Source organism: Sparus aurata, chromosome 13 (genome assembly GCF_900880675.1).
Source record: "Sparus aurata chromosome 13, fSpaAur1.1, whole genome shotgun sequence".
NCBI classification, from domain to species: Eukaryota; Metazoa; Chordata; class Actinopteri; order Spariformes; family Sparidae; genus Sparus; species Sparus aurata.
The window spans coordinates 9,145,890-9,161,667 of NC_044199.1; the positions used below are offsets into that span (position 1 = coordinate 9,145,890).

At 41.2% G+C, this 15,778-nt stretch overlaps 1 protein-coding gene across 7 annotated transcripts in view; it reads left to right on the forward strand.

Annotated features, from left to right (window-relative positions):
* snx19a (sorting nexin 19a) overlaps nucleotides 1–11,097 on the forward strand; it is a 107,291-nt gene extending 96,194 nt beyond the window's left edge. For 3 of the 7 annotated variants that reach the window (XM_030437441.1, XM_030437442.1, XM_030437443.1), the window contains 11 exons: nucleotides 3,350–4,861; nucleotides 4,947–5,085; nucleotides 5,175–5,275; nucleotides 5,346–5,465; nucleotides 5,728–5,846; nucleotides 5,991–6,081; nucleotides 6,171–6,309; nucleotides 6,538–6,661; nucleotides 7,360–7,544; nucleotides 7,656–7,743; nucleotides 8,784–11,097. In XM_030437441.1, the coding sequence (XP_030293301.1) occupies nucleotides 3,374–4,861; nucleotides 4,947–5,085; nucleotides 5,175–5,275; nucleotides 5,346–5,465; nucleotides 5,728–5,846; nucleotides 5,991–6,081; nucleotides 6,171–6,309; nucleotides 6,538–6,661; nucleotides 7,360–7,544; nucleotides 7,656–7,743; nucleotides 8,784–8,916 (2,727 nt within the window). In that variant the 5' untranslated portion in view covers nucleotides 3,350–3,373 and the 3' untranslated portion in view covers nucleotides 8,917–11,097. Of the gene's footprint in view, nucleotides 1–1,922; nucleotides 2,131–3,349; nucleotides 4,862–4,946; nucleotides 5,086–5,174; nucleotides 5,276–5,345; nucleotides 5,466–5,727; nucleotides 5,847–5,990; nucleotides 6,082–6,170; nucleotides 6,310–6,537; nucleotides 6,662–6,793; nucleotides 6,876–7,359; nucleotides 7,545–7,655; nucleotides 7,744–8,783 lie in introns of those variants that run through there. The other 4 variants (XM_030437444.1, XM_030437440.1, XM_030437445.1 and 1 more) reach the window with 4 other exon arrangements.
* The last annotated feature ends 4,681 nt before the right edge of the window (nucleotides 11,098–15,778 follow it).

Here is a 15,778-nt window from a genome sequence, read left to right on the forward strand (position 1 = left end):
CACTTCATACTGCACAACTTTTCGTGTACCTTTTTAATCTGTAAAAAATATATAATGTATCAGCTGATCTCATTTGCGAAGTAACAAATAAATGTAATATATTAAAAAGTACAATACTTTCCTCCAAAGTGGAGCTGGAGTAGGTGAGGTGTCTGGAGGATAACACATTCTGACTTACTTAAGTTAGATTCAATCATGACTGACCCACTTAGTTTGAATTCAATCATGACCATTTGATTTTTATTGTGTGAATAGAAGTCCAGGAGGTAGCTTCCAACTGTAAGGGTCAATGGTAACAGATGATTAAGTGCTTAGCTAAGCTTGACCTGCATGCCAAATAATAAGAGATGACTAAGCACAGATTGAACGCCTTTGTCTTCTGTTAAGTAATTTGGCAAGGGAACCAATCAGAAGAAGTGGGTGACTTTGAGGAGAGACTCTTAAAAAAGGCCCTGACAGAAGGAACGGGGGGTGGCATTTGGAAAAACCTCGTTAGAGCACAGGCTAAGGTTTTAATGGAGCAGAGGACAAGCATTTTTGGCATTGTTTTGTCCTCAGATTTGATAATATCAGAACGCGGCCACTTCTGATCGGACTCAAGGCATTCGATTTTGTTTTAAATAAAGATCGCTCTAGTTTCCACCCGGCCTTGCCTCCGCAGTATCCTTTATTATCGAACTACACGCCGACACCTTTGAAGAGGGAAGCCCAGAAACATCATAGGTAGTCTGTAAAACAGGTAAAACACAAGTATCCTACCTCATTACAGTACAAGTGCATAGTTGGTACTTAGTTTCATCCCACTGGCAGCTACAACTATAATAGATATAATATTAATATTTTATATATTATTTGTTTCTAATTATTTAGATATTAACGCCATTTATTTCATTTGTCCTTTGCATGTTACACTAATGTTTTATTCTACTTCCTTCCACTTTGTTTTGTCAAAGCACTTTGTAAACTGTTGAAAATGCTATAGAAATAAAGTGTATTATTATATTATTATTATTATTTTTACAGTACATATCTAGTAATAAAGGTGCAACGTTGTTACTATGCCTGACTGAATAAACAAACAGCACAATTTCATTACAGATTTACTTTGTTTATAATTGGCGGACCCGCCACCTTTCCAGCTTCAAACAATGCTCAGGGGACCTTATTTTCCTTTTTTTAATTCAGTAATGGAAAATATAAATATTTTGTAACATTACCTCATTAATATTATGAATTTTAAAAATGATGAGTGTGAGAAGAATAATTCTAAGTATGTTGTCCAAAACTACTGTAGTGGAAATTCTCCTTTGTGAGGAGTTGTTATTCATATATACAATTATTTTTTATTATTTTATTAAGAATTACAATAAAGATGTGTATTATTTATGCACACTAATTTCAGTACCACACATTCACTTCAATTTATTAAGAATGAAAAAGCATTACTTTAAAAAAGATTTAAGAAATTTAAATAAGTGCCAAATAAATACATTTACAAATCTATAGGCTATTTGTAATTAATCAGGACACAAAATAAATGTCTTCAGATGAAATACATTGTTTATTGAAGTATTTCTACATATATTAATATCTGTATTGAATGTTTCTAGTAGCCTGATAAAACCAACCCGGTAATCAGTCTATATGTGTGTGTGTATATATATATATATATATATATATATATATATATATATATATATATATATATATATATATATATTGTATTAAAGTGGAAAAAAAGAAGTACATGAATGAAATCAAGATGAAGGTTTTTTTTTTCTTTTTGTTTATTTTTTTTTTTTTTTCGTTTATGGTTTGACAAATGTATTTTTTATGTGGATATTCATTTATTAAATTATAAAAGAGTAGTGTTGGACAATAAAGTCCACTTTTGAGAGCAGCTGCAGAGGAATGTGTTGTCTCTCACAGCTCTGTGTGAGCATATTCAGTCTGGCAGGTCGAGTGGACAGCTAACAGCTAGTTAACTGTCCAGAAGGGCCGTCTGTGTCTCTCCTGACCTGCAGACTTAAACAGATAATCTTTGTTGGTGGATTAAAGCAGTGTTACACACAGGAGGAGGACACCACACACAGCTTGTATTGCTACTGTAAAGCTCCAACAGCATTTGAGGTAATGTTTGTTTTATTGTCTCCTAGGTGCTGTACTGGGGGGATGAGTATTTATAATAGGCTAAGTGCGGTCAGTAGACTGCAGGCTAACTTAACCTGCTAGGTGTACATTGAGCCTTACCTTGCGGTCACAGTTGCTCACTTGGTTGCTAGGTGTAGCTACATAACATTATTTAGTAAATACGTGTCTTTAAAGATGGTAAAAAGTGCTAAAAAAATTAAGCAAAAGGAAGAATCAGCTAGCTTTAATGCTATAGCTCGTGGGCTCGGTTGAAGTGAACGTTTTGTCATGGCAACAAGTTCGGCGAAGACTGATGAACGTGACGTTGCTGTCCCGCTGCACCATGTTTAAATGCATTTGCTGTTGACCTTATTTAACCACATTTCACTAAATGTTTTATTGTTTCCACACCATTTACTCTCTAATGGTAACAATAGGTATATATCTATGTGAATAATATATTATATAACATGTAAAGTTTAGACTTTGTGTGTTTTGCTTCCTCGCCCATAAACATTACTGTCAACTATATTTGTCTGTAACACAAATCACAGGTACTCAGCAGTAGTAGCTTATTAGACATCTAAGCTGAGAGTCAGTGTTTTGAATTAAAAATGCAAAGCTGATAACCTGTTCCAGTCTTCATGTTGTTACTGTACTGCGCTTAAGTGAAGCTAACTGCCTCACTTCAAACGTACTGTATAGTTCAAATCAGCTTTGCAAGTGCAAACACTCGAGTTGCAGCGATAAGTCGATTATTCATCTCGTCAACTATTCTGATAACTGATGCATTTCTTTCACTGGTTTTCCAGCTTTTATACTGTATGGATTCGCTGCTTTCCTCTGTTTTATACAATAGTAAACAGAATGTTTTAAAGTTTTGTACTGTTGGTTGGACAAAACAAGGTGTCATCTTGGAAACTGGAAAAGATTACCATTTTTCCCTTTTTCTAATATTTGATAGGCTAGATGATTAAATGATAAACCAAGAAAATAGTCAGATTGATCAATAGTGAAATGTCCGATCGGTGTAAAGAATCCTTGTACATTAAAGGTTTTGCAAACAAGAGTTGCAATTGGCTTTATCATCAAAGTATTTAAGCAGTGTTGCTTGGGTGTTTAGAGTTTATAAATCACATTAAGTAAGCAATCAGAAGCACAATTTTCTTATTGTTCTTGCTTGGTATATAACAAGATATGTTATTGTCTTTTTTCACAGGTCACATCTGACCTGCTGGCCATAATGCCCTCCACAAAGAGCTCTAATAACTGGACTTTGTCGGAGTTGCTTGGGCAGCGGAGGCTGCTGGGGCTCGGAGCTCTACTGGCATGGCTTGTCCTCTTCCATCTCCTTGTGAATGTTTGGCTCCTCTGCGTCTTCACCAGTCTTTTGGTGGTTCTCGGAGGTTGGCTCGGCTCCCGCGCCGTACTGGATGCAAACAGCCTTCTCCATTTGGAACACTTTTTGCCCCTTGGAAAAGTTAACCCACCTCTGTCTTCCCCTGAACATGAGTGGAGGTTGAACCATGAGATCCACTGTGCCGTCCACAAAGCGGTGCGTGACTTTGTGTCCTCGTGGTATCGTACGCTGCTGCCGGAGGTGGAGGGGGATTTTGAACGTGCGGTGCGTAACTCAATGCTGGAGTCGGTGATGGAGCTGAAGGAGCGTGCACGGCGAGTGGACCGAAAAGCACTGGTCCAAAGGCTGCTAGAGCTGTATGGGTGTCATCTGCAGAGCTACATGACAGCGAGACAGATACAGTCAACACAGAAGGGCATTAGCCTGTGGCAGCTCTACAGTGAAGTAGATGCCCCTCACCCAGCTGTGAGCTGTGCAGTCACTGAGCTCAGCTACTCAAGAGCTCTGGTTAACCTTGTCTTACATGTGCTTGTTCCATATCCACAGATGGAAACAAGGACCGGAGGTTACATGGTTACTGAACTCATCACCTGCAATGTGCTGCTGCCACTCATCAGCAGGGTGTCTGATCCTGACTGGCTCAACCAGACCATTGTAGATATAATCACCAGGTCAAGAGAACCACAGGAAATCAATGTGGACGAGCTCCCAGTAGCTGAACTATACAGATGTCAGATCCAGGAGGAGTCCTGGACAACGTGCAGGTCACTGTCTTCTTCTGATCAAGCCGGCCTCAGCAGCAAAGGCAGCTCTGACACTGATGATCTCCAGAGCCAGAGTACGCTCTATGAGAGGGATTCCTCCCAAAGTAGCATGGTCAGCCTGACGTCTGCTGGGGAGGTAGAAAATTGCCACGCAGGTTTGCTCACTCCATGCAAAGTGAGCTGCTGCACACTCACATCTGGCCGTTACTCCCATACAGCAGAGTCCAAAATGATATTACTGGACTCCTTAATTCAGTCAGACTCAGAAGAGGAGCTGACGGGAGGCTTTTGTGATTGTGGTCCGCCAACAAACTTCTGCAACGTGATCCCTGTAAAGGATGATGAAGCCTTTGGGTGCTTCGGTCCTCTGAAAAATCTCGGGCCAAAGGTGGTGCTGCCCGAGGACTCCCAGTGGCCCGCCGGTATAGCCCAGAAGAAATCCCCAACTTGCTCTCCAAGAAGACTTTGTCTGACCTCCTGCAGCTTTGATCCCCCCAACCCTCAAGCTGCATCTGTGAGCATCCAGAATGTGCAAATATCTGGTACTGTCACTGCGAAGGAGCAGCGTGGCACAGGCACACATCCCTACACTCTCTACACTGTCAAGGTAACCCCACTTCCTGCTTCTTTAAAGTTTGACTGATATTTGAATATGTGTCACTGATCTGTACCCTCCACTGTCTGTTTTACAGTTTGATACATTGGCTGACGCAGAAAAAAGTGACAGTCTGCAGCCTGCGACCACTCACACTGTCAACCGGAGATACAGCGAGTTCCTCAACTTGCAGACACGTTTAGAGGAGAAGCCCGAAGTCAAGAAAGTAATCAAGAGTAAGAAATAATCCTCTGCCTTAAGTGACCATTGAAATGTTGTATACCAAGACAGAAATATCATCTCGAGTAAATTTTATGGATTTCAGATGTCAAAGGCCCAAAGAAAATGTTCCCTGACCTCCATTTTGGCAACGCAGACGGCGACAAGGTTGAAGCTCGTAAAAGCCAACTGGATACATTCCTCAAAGTAGGTATAAAGATCATGACATCAGCAGTGAAACTACTTGTGGTTAATGTCACTAATAGATTTTTTCTAGCAATTAAGCCACATTCCTGAGACATCCAACAATGAAGACATGCTGGAGTTCCTGGCCCTCAACTCAGATTCTGGCACATATTTTGGAAGAAAGCCTTTTGTCAAGTCAAGAATTGACAAGGTGAGAGAGCACCTACTTGTGGTGATGTGATGGTGATTGTAAGAAAAATAGTTTATTTGTGATCTGTAAGCAATACTTTAATAAAATGTGATACAAATTAACACAATCCACATAAATTTGGATAGAAGATCTAGCTTAGCTTAGCATAAAGAATGGAAATCAAGGGTACAGTTAGCCTGGTTCGGTCCAAAGGTATATTTCTTCAATAAGGGGAATTTCATTTAATTTTCCCATTTCTTTTTCAATTTGACTCCAATTGAAGATGATGGAAAATGCTTTAGACACCTTGAAGACGGCTTTCCCTTATCCTGAGCCGCTCAGCCCAACAGAGGAACTTGAGGGAGATGCTGATGGACGGACTCTGGACAGCAGAAAGTACAGGTCAGAGCTCTATATCAGTACGTTGTTCCCAATATTGTTTGAGGTGTGACACCTTAATAATAAACCAGGGTCCTTTGTCACCGCTAATAGATTGATGATCTTTCTTCTCTGTGGGCATGTCTGATTTTGTGTTTCATGTATCAGGAGACTTATGTTCCCGAGCAAAATTTCCCCATCTCTCAATATACCAGACCTACATCCTAAAGTGACATACTGCTTCAGTGAAGGCAGTACTGTAAGTGACCACATTGTATTTGCCATCTCTGATTTAAAAAAAGATGTATTTAAAACAGATACCTGACATGTAGCTTTGCTTATCTTCAGGTCCTCAATGGCATGTCGCTGTCTGGTCTGGAGAGCTTTGTCAAAGAGCAGGAAAGACTTTTATGTGAGCCAAATGGGAAAGAGACAGCCAAGCAGAGCTGGGAACAGCAGAAGACATCGGGGAAAACTCATGGCACAGGTTCATATTCACATAAATGTTTTTTTAGTTAGTTTTATCCTTAATGAAAGAATAAATCAGCCTGCGGTAACACAGCTTCACCACTTGGGCGCAGCAGAACTCCACTGATTATTTGGACATTTGCTGAATATCCCTTGTAGTCACTTTCCACTGTATGATGTGTTTTGTTTATACAGCATGTCATGTCATGTGTTTTAAGGTGTCCGACTGTGTTTCTGTTTAATGCAGACACAGCTGTGGCAGATGTTGCTTTGAACATCTTGTGCCTGCTGATGAAGGACCAGTGGAGTTGGCTGTGCACAGAGAACATACAGAAGACCATCAGACTGCTCTTTGGCACCTTCATTGAGAGGTAGGAGCTTCTTTCAGCTTCTGTGCTGATATAGGTTTGTATATGTTCTAATAATGTATAATTCCAGGCCTCTGAATCATACAGTAACTATACCCATACAGTCAGTAAATAACTAGGATTTATGTTGTACAGGTGAAAGTGTGGCACTTCACCTTCGTACAGCTGAACATCCAGATGCTGCGTCCTTTTCTAGTACAAGGGGCAGCTTCGTGAGGTACTAAGTGATTTGAAGCTGCATGACATTCTCTCATATTTACTTTCAAAGTTTTATTTCCTTCTTCAAACGCAATGTTTATGCTTTTCTGGGAATCTAGGATTACCACCAGGCTTGTTTTTAACCACACAGCTTGTGGGAACTGTGCTCGTCTAATCTCCAGTGTCCAGCGCTGTCATTAACTGATTCTGCTTGCCTCCATTTTTGGACTTGATGAATGCCTTCGGGAGTTGAAAGGGTCACTTAGCATGTCAGTAAATCATGTTCATGCTCTTGCGATGGTCTATAGAGATTTAAGAATGTTTGTGTTGCTTCCCCCTGAGGTGCATGTCTGTTATTCTCTCACAATCAGCTGGAGCATGTTTGCATGTATTTGCATTTATTTTCAATTTCTCTGTTGATATCTTGTAGAAAAAGCAGACACACATGCACAGAAGAACACCAGTAAGAACAATATTATATTAAACTCAGGATTCTGTCTCAGATGGTTGGATGTCGGCGTTGCCCACCTTACCAGTGCCCCCTGCTGGGTGATTTACCTACAAGTGCTGCAGGAAGCTGTATGGCCGGGTGGCACGCTGCCTGCCCAACCACGGCCAGAGCGGAGTGCCGCAGAAAGAGAAGAAACTAAGGAGCAGTGTCTGGACTGCCTGATGCAGCTGCTCCCAGGTATGTAGCAGCTGTTTGATTCAGATTGTGGTTATTTGATTGCTCATTAAATGCTGTTTTGATTAGCAAGGATCCACAGCTATGTCGTGCTTTGTGGCTTTGTTTGAGCAGAGCTCATCACTGACATGCTCGGAAGTGAGAAGTACAGACTGAGCTTGGAGACCGCGCTGGAGTCTTTACAGGACTGTCAGATAAACAAGTGAGTCAACAACCAAACTGATGAGTAAACACATGTCTGGTTCTGCTACTTTCAATCAGCTACACGCAGAAACTGTATCGGTAGTTCGTACAGGACACGCTTTTAGCTGGTTATTATATCTATAATTGACTAAACAGTATATAACCATATCTGTATCTGTTTATGACACAAAAGTATCTGTAGATGTATCAGTATTTAGATTATAAAATGAGTAATCTGCTTTTTCTGTGTAACATTATTTTGAATTACTATTTATACTCCTCACACATATGATATATCTTTATAAATACCATATATATAAACTAAACTAATAATAATAACATATATTTGAACCCCGTGTTAACCACTGTCAATCTTGGTGGAACTTAAAGTGACAGTGGAACTGGATTTTAGCAGAAAATTACAAGTCAGGATTTCATCAGCCATATTTCAGAACTATCTTTAAAAACTGGACAAACTCTTAAATGGGAGAGTACTGGTCTTAAGTGTCTATGATGACAAACAAGAAAGCTACTGACAATAAAAAGACCAAGTAGCTCATGTGGAGCTACTCATGTCCACAACAAAATTAGAAGGATGTTGACACAAATCTGAAAAGCTCCCTTGGCTCTTTTGAGACAGCCCCTAACTCCTCAGTTGTGTGTCGTATATCAAGCCGTGCACAGTGTCAGGCTTCACTATCTGGTCATGAGGAAAGATTTAAACCTGTGGAACATCAGTCAGCTTTATAACACACTGCCATAATGATCTGCTGAAAAGTTATTGAGGATAAACCTTGCCAGATGTTTGAGTAGTGAACTTAAACCTAGGCACTCCTCCATGTTGTTAGTATATCTGTTTACATGCTGGAACATCTGTATCATGTGAAAGTCATGCTGCTTTTGCTATTGGGAGAAAGAGATCACCTTAATCAGAAATGAATACATACTATAGTGCTAACTCTGTTCAAATTAATATCTAGTAATAGCTCCAAATGTCGCTAAATCTAACAGTTTGTGACGCTGGCAACACTCACTGTCTGTATGTGTGATTACATGCAGGCATCTGATCTACTGCATCTGTGACCTGTTCCTGGAGTTTCTGGTCCCCGAGTCGCGTGACGAGGCTTTCCAGAGGTCCCTGCTACAGAGCCTTGCCAAAGACACAGAGAGGGACAATCCTCCTCACACATGAGCAGCACATGATAACAGTCTGCTATGTGCAGAATGTGTGTGCATTGCGATGCCTTTATAATGGCCCGTTGTCACCGTAGTCCACGGAGTGATGGCACAGGAAAGCAGCAGTTATCACCTGACTGGTCAGTGATAAAAGCAGCCTGCGTGCGGTCACATCAGAATCTCATGGCTTCACCTGGATGTCCTAATAGTTCTGAAACACCCAGAACATCAGACGGAATCAGCTGTGGTGTCAGCATCAACACACATATTGAACTGTTGCGCTGACTGGTCCACACATCGTCCAATCGAAAACCAACTACTGGTCTTATCTGCACTTGGCTCCATGTCAAATTGTATTCACAAATAAGCAGTTAGGCCACCAGGAAAAACAGGCATGTGGTCTGTAAATAAGGCTTCAAATGTTGCACAGGCTTTCCATAGAGCCTGGTTATACTACAGCAGTGTATATTTGTTATTTCCCTCTGAAGTAAGACTTTTTAAAAATATTTCTAATTGATCGATTTATGTGATTTTAGGTCTAAAATTCATATGTGTATCTTAAGATCTTAAAGAAGGCTTTTATTCTTTCCTTACATTTATGCACTTGCGTAACACAAATGCTGTCATCTACAAATACATTCTGCCTCCTCCCCGTGGCCGCCGTTGCTGTGTGACCTCTGGCAACAGCTCCCTCGTGAAGTCTGGCCAGATTTATTTTGATAGTCCACATTCATTTTTGTCTTCTGTGACAATTTTTTTAATTTTAATAATAAAATCTTGCATTGTGTAGCTCGAAGATTGGAGTCTTATAAGAGTTTGTATTGGCAGGGATATTTTCAACAACTCTGACCGACATTATAACATGACTGGACTGGATTTTTGCCCGTCTGTCTGTGGGAACTGTCCTTGGAAATATCAGTCAGTCCTTCCTGTGGCAACACTTTATTTGTGAGAAGAGAAGATTTGACTCTTGTACTCAGGATGACTCACTTCATATCCCAGAAATTACATGGATAAAAAGTAAGTGCAGACAGTGTTAACATGTTCCCATGATCTGTTGACCCTGACCAGCCTTTGAAAAACACTTGCATCTTCACAGGAAATCTCTTTGATAAGGCTGTAATAGTGTGATGGATGAACACCTCAGTGTGTTTCCACATGGCAACATAACATGAAGCCAAATCTTCTTGTGACGTGCCCAGATTCACTTAATTCAAATTGTCCATATAAAAGCCTTTATTTACATATGCAACAGCAAAACCTGAACTGGGCGTCAGTAGACTGAGATGATCTAAAACGGCAAATATTGCAGGGTTTTTTTTTTTCATTGTAAATGTATGGTTAAAAACTGAACTACAACAACAATAAGTCAGACTTGAAGGAACATCTCAAAAGAAAGTAAAAATGACCGTGTAAAGTCTTTGTTACGCTTTGTTACAATTCAGACAGAAATCTCTCTTAATTGTGTCGTGCTGCTTGTCTTGTGCAGAGACTTGATGTGCCAGCAGAGTGCAAACGCTCCTCTTTGGGCTGTCTGTCATCCACTTTAAAGAAGTACAGGCGGCCCTGGAGACCCGCAAACAGACAGAACATTTAATGGACGAGACAATAAAAATGAACCTGAAAATTTAAAATAGCAATAGTCCTGCAGAAGACAAAACTTTTGTGCTCAGGATGTGTTTGGATGACAGTTTCTGAGAGATGAAGTTATATAAGGGTGGACAGAATATCAGGAATACTGAACAACACAACATCTGATCGTGTCATTTTCCTGATGCTGATGTTTGTGTCAAATGTCAGCGTTTGAATCCGTTTCCTTTGTCTCCACGTGCAGTTCAGAAGGACTTCATAAATACAATCGTAGGAACGTTTTAACTCAACGCACTTCCTTTCTCATGATATCATGGGCTGATCCTGGCGAACTCCCACCTCCTGTCTCATGCTTTGGGACTCCACTGGCAACCAGAGGAGACAAAGCTGCGCTGACGGTGGCCCCATACGTTTCAAGTCAAGGCAGCTGCATTTTCATCACATGTCTCTCAATGGACCAAACATCTGTGAAATTTTCACAGCTAATCCCTGATTGACGTGTGGACCGCTACAATCTAAGATTCATCAAGTACTTAAAAATTGAATTCCCTGGCTCATTTCTACCGTGTTGAGCAATGTTTTGTTCAATTAAAAGTGTCTTTTTCTCCTTTCTTTTATTTTTTTACAAAGTTCTCCCTCAAGTTCCTTTACTGTAGCTCAACTTCTACCCGAGGCAATTGGTACCTTGCAAAGCTGTTCATCTATGTTCTTTTAAAATCTATGGTGGAAAATTTATGACATTTTATTACATTATTCCAGTATTGTCATTCTGAGTGTTTTAGCATGTTGACGTTAGCATTTAGCTCCAAGAACTGAACACAGCCTCACAGTGCGGCGTTTTAACTTTATTATACTAATTTACTTTAAACATCGCTGGTTTAGGATAATTACAGAAACTCATACTGAACCTAACATTTCCAGGTGGCTGGAAAATGTCTGTCACCGATTAAGTGCAGGCCCTGTACATCACACAGTCCTTTTACTGCATTCAGGGAGCTGCAACTCACCTTAAAGTAACATTATGTAGTTTCTGAGTGCAACACCACTGTCATAAATACAAATGCCACGTCTGTAACAATTTGTCTGGCGTAACGTGTTGAAAGCGTGTTTGTAACGCTGCAGTTACATGATGTTGCTTAACCTCTTAGTGAACGCCCCCATTTTAAGGTTCTTTTTCCAAAATGACATACCGAAATTTAAAGCATGACAGCTCCCACATAGTTTGAGACTCAGGGATGTGTTTGGTACCATTGGAAAGGTAACGCCCTCAAGTTCTAGAAGTGTAAGTGAGATTCTGTGACATACTGACACAGAGTTACAGAGGTTGGAACACAGGTTTTGGTTTCGGTCCAAACACAAGGGTGTTCCTATGTTGGAACGGTGTTCCTTAAGGGGTTAAAAATCCTCTGTCTCTGGTTGTATTGCACATGATTCAGTCGGATGACAATGTGGCCACCCTATCTACCGTCTGCATGCAGGCCATAAGGGAGAATGTTTCCTACTACTGCTGTTAGGATATTTGGTAGACTGATAGCAAAAGCCAAGCAGATGTCCTGATTGTTAGCTTGGTGAAAAATATCCGTCCTCTCTATGAAGCAGTGTCCCACATCACTAGAGTGTAGAGACTGCTGAGATGTAATCTGGATGATGCTCAGAGACGTGAACCGTTAACACTGGGGATGATGATGATGATGATGATGAACTGGATTCCTGACTCCTCGGTACTTAAGATACCAGTCAGAGGTGACACCGATCACAGTTGAGTCCTACCTTTTCAAACACGGCGCTGACAGTCCAGCTAAAGCGGACCGGCAGCTGCAGCATCGTGAAGTGAAGCAATTTTTATGGGGAAATTCCACCTTGTAAAGATGGATGTACATACTCATGGGCATTTTGCGCAAAAGATCCCAGATGTAGCGATTACTCAGAGCGCAGAGAGGAGTATCGCCAGCTGAGGTTAACAAGTGTGTGTGCGAGCGAGCTGAATATCGAGGTAAACCCCCCAATTTTCCCATCTTGCAGTTATTCTCACAGCGCGTCATTAAAAACAGGATCACACTTGAGTCTGTGCAGATCTCTGTCGGTGTCAATTACAATAACATCCAACAACGATGTCGGAGTGTTACTGAATATGACACACAAAAAAAAACGGCACCTAAAATCTCCTGGTGTACGCGTGCTTAGCCGCTGATTCTAGCATCTGACCTTTGGATGAAGCGAATCTGGTTCATGTTAGCGCTGTGTCCTCCTCTGCTCAGTGCAGATGTGCAGTGAGGCCTTTAAGGAGCTCTGACACCCCGCCTCAGTGCCCTACTTCCATCTACTTAGGCTGGAAAAATTCAGATGACCAAGTTCTCTGGAAAACAACAACATATTTCAATCGCAAAAAATGACTTTATCCAATTACAGTCCTCCCTCCTGTACTCCACCCCTGTCCTATTTATCTGAGCGCTTGGCGAGTAATTACGGTCAAAGAGGAGAGGAAGCATGAGAGCGGACAGAGAGGTAGGCAACGGTGCTGCGAGCGGGCTCATGATTCATGTGGTTATGTGAGATTTTAAAAAAAAATCACTTGTGATAAGGACGAGGAGAAATGTGATGCCTCAGGGTTGGGAAAGAGTGAAAGGTTGTTGTTGCTGACCTCATCCTGACCTCACCTTGGGACAACTGTCTGAATCGAACCATCAGTCACTGTGTGTTTTGCCAACTGTCTACGGCTAATGACTCCTAACCTCCTCGCAAGTTCCTTGAGGGTTCATCAGGGCGTTCTGCTAGGTCAACACAATGTTTTTAAAGCCTCTTTAGAGAATGTCTTGACTTGAAGAAGTATTTCAACGCTGGAAAGCAGGCTCTTGCATAAATCTGTGCTGTCTATGGAGTAGAAAGATGCAAATAGTTTAGAAATGGGTGCTACGTGACCAGAGAAGAAGGGCTGCGGACCTACAACGACCAGAATGCATCCTGCCGGCCACTAGATAGGTGTCCAACAGCGAGTTGGGCGATGCTTGGTTGTCTCTCGTTGCCGTTTTCGAAACAGGAAACAGTATGGCGGACCGCTGGTAACAAACAATCTGAAAACATTTAAGTCGAGAAACAGAAAATGAACAGGAACGCTTTTTTCAGCCTCCTTTTCACAATACAGGAACAACATGGCACCATATCGTGTTCCTGTGTTGCCAGTGCTGGCTTTTCCTCATGCCCCAGAGGTTAAACTCACTTCTCAGTCCTAGTCCTTCATCTTCAGCTCATCAAACCTTCTCTCGGTGGCTCCCTGCTTTTATCACTCAAAACACAAGGAGACAGTTTGACAGACGTGCCTGACGGAGGTCAAGGTGTTCTGTTTGCTATGTCTTCCGAGGGTGGGATGTATTCAAACACGTGCCTCCACCATGCCCATGCAATTTAAAATAGCACGAGTTAAAGCAAGTTTGGTAAAAATATTTGTATCTAATTACTGTGCAGTTAGTGGCTGTAATGGGCAGGTTGGTTGGCCCTGTCACCAACATGAGGCACACTGTCCAACAGACACAACTACTGTTTTTACTTTTTTATGACAGGCATGTGGCAGGGACTGACCTCAGGTGTCTCCTAGGAAAAGCTCCCATCACCACAGGCTGTGTCACCAACATTTTTAGCCTTTGACCCTCTACAGCCAACCTATGTATAACCCTGACCCCTCGTCCCAGGTTCTATATGCACTTAAAATCTGGTCAAAATGTATCTTATCTTTTTGTGAGTGATCACATTTTTGCTGAAGGGCTGCTACATTCTTTTGCTTTTGTGAGTAACAAGCACACGGTGCCAAATTAGATGTCAAAACAATGTCAAAACCGTTGAGACTGTCAATACGCAAGCATGTGAGAAGTTGAAAAGGTTCTTCTTTGTTTACTTGAATGGTTTTATAGCTCCTCTTAAGGAACCTTTACTCTTTGGCAGTGTGATTTTTTTTTTCAAGCTCACAGACTAAAGATCTTAACTCAGAGTCAAATTCTTTGAATCTGAGTGGAAAAATGTGCTGTTTCAGGGCGCCATATAAGGTCAAATCTGCTCATTTTCTGGACCGAACCATCTGAACAGTGTGTTCAGACTGTTCTATCATTGTTTCTGCCAAAATATGCATTATGTGTACTTTTGCTGCTGACAGTATCATACCGGCATTACAGAGAAATATCTTGCATGCAGACATTGCGTTGCAGCTTCCTGACAGCTGCCGTCTCAGGGTGATGAAACGAAGCACGTCAGTGTGAATTCTTTTTTTTTCTCCACCTGTGAACGGACGATGGGGGAGAGAGGGGTGCCCCTCGAAATTTAAAATTATGCAACATGCTTGTAAAGTTTTTTTTCCGACCCCTTTCTTTTAACATGATAGTAGTTACGGGCTGCACCTCAAAGGAAGTGTAAAAAGTGACACCACCTGTCATTTTAATAACTAGCCTTTGTGAGCCCTGGGCAAAGGCCAAGCTCATGCTCAGAGTCTTTCTGTTTTAACACGTGCATCAAGGTAATAAGGCTGCCACGGGATCCTGGTTTGATTTTTCCTACAAGCTCTACTGGACTCAATGCACCATCTAAAGCTCCATGTGGCATAAGAACACTGAAGTATTTGAAGGACACATATTATGCATGTTTTCATGTTCATAATTATATAATATTTTGGGTTACTTCTAGAATATGTATACATGCTTTAGTGCTCCCCCTCTGTGTGGATGCTCTGTTTTAGCTCCTCTCTCATTAAGACCCTCCTTATGAATACCAGGTCTGCTCTGATTGTTCAGCTCACACATGCCTGAACAAGCAGCGCGAACAACAACAGAGCAGCTTTGCTGAATGTCATGTACCAAACTAGCCATCAAATTATTACCGCACATATAAACACAGGGAATTTAGCTCCCAAATTGATCGGCAACTAAAAAACAATGTATACTAAAAACCTGGAAGGACATCGGGCCGTATTTCAAAGTAAAATACATTTTTTGATAACCCAGTAGCATTCAATCAGCTAGCCATCCGAGCTAACATTACCACTTTAAAATAAAGAAATGTATCAACATAATCATGTCAAGTAGCATGTGGATGTTTTAGAATAAAATCACCTTAATCGGTTGAACGCTAACGTTAGCTGTTTTCTAACGGAAGCTAATGGGAAACGCTGTATGTTGTTTTACCTTAAAATATGGCTCGATGTCCCACCACACCTCCACTATCCATTGTCTTTTCAGTTGCTGATCAGCCACAGCTGATCATCCTCTCCCTACGTTTTTAGGACTTGCAACCTGGAACACAGATGT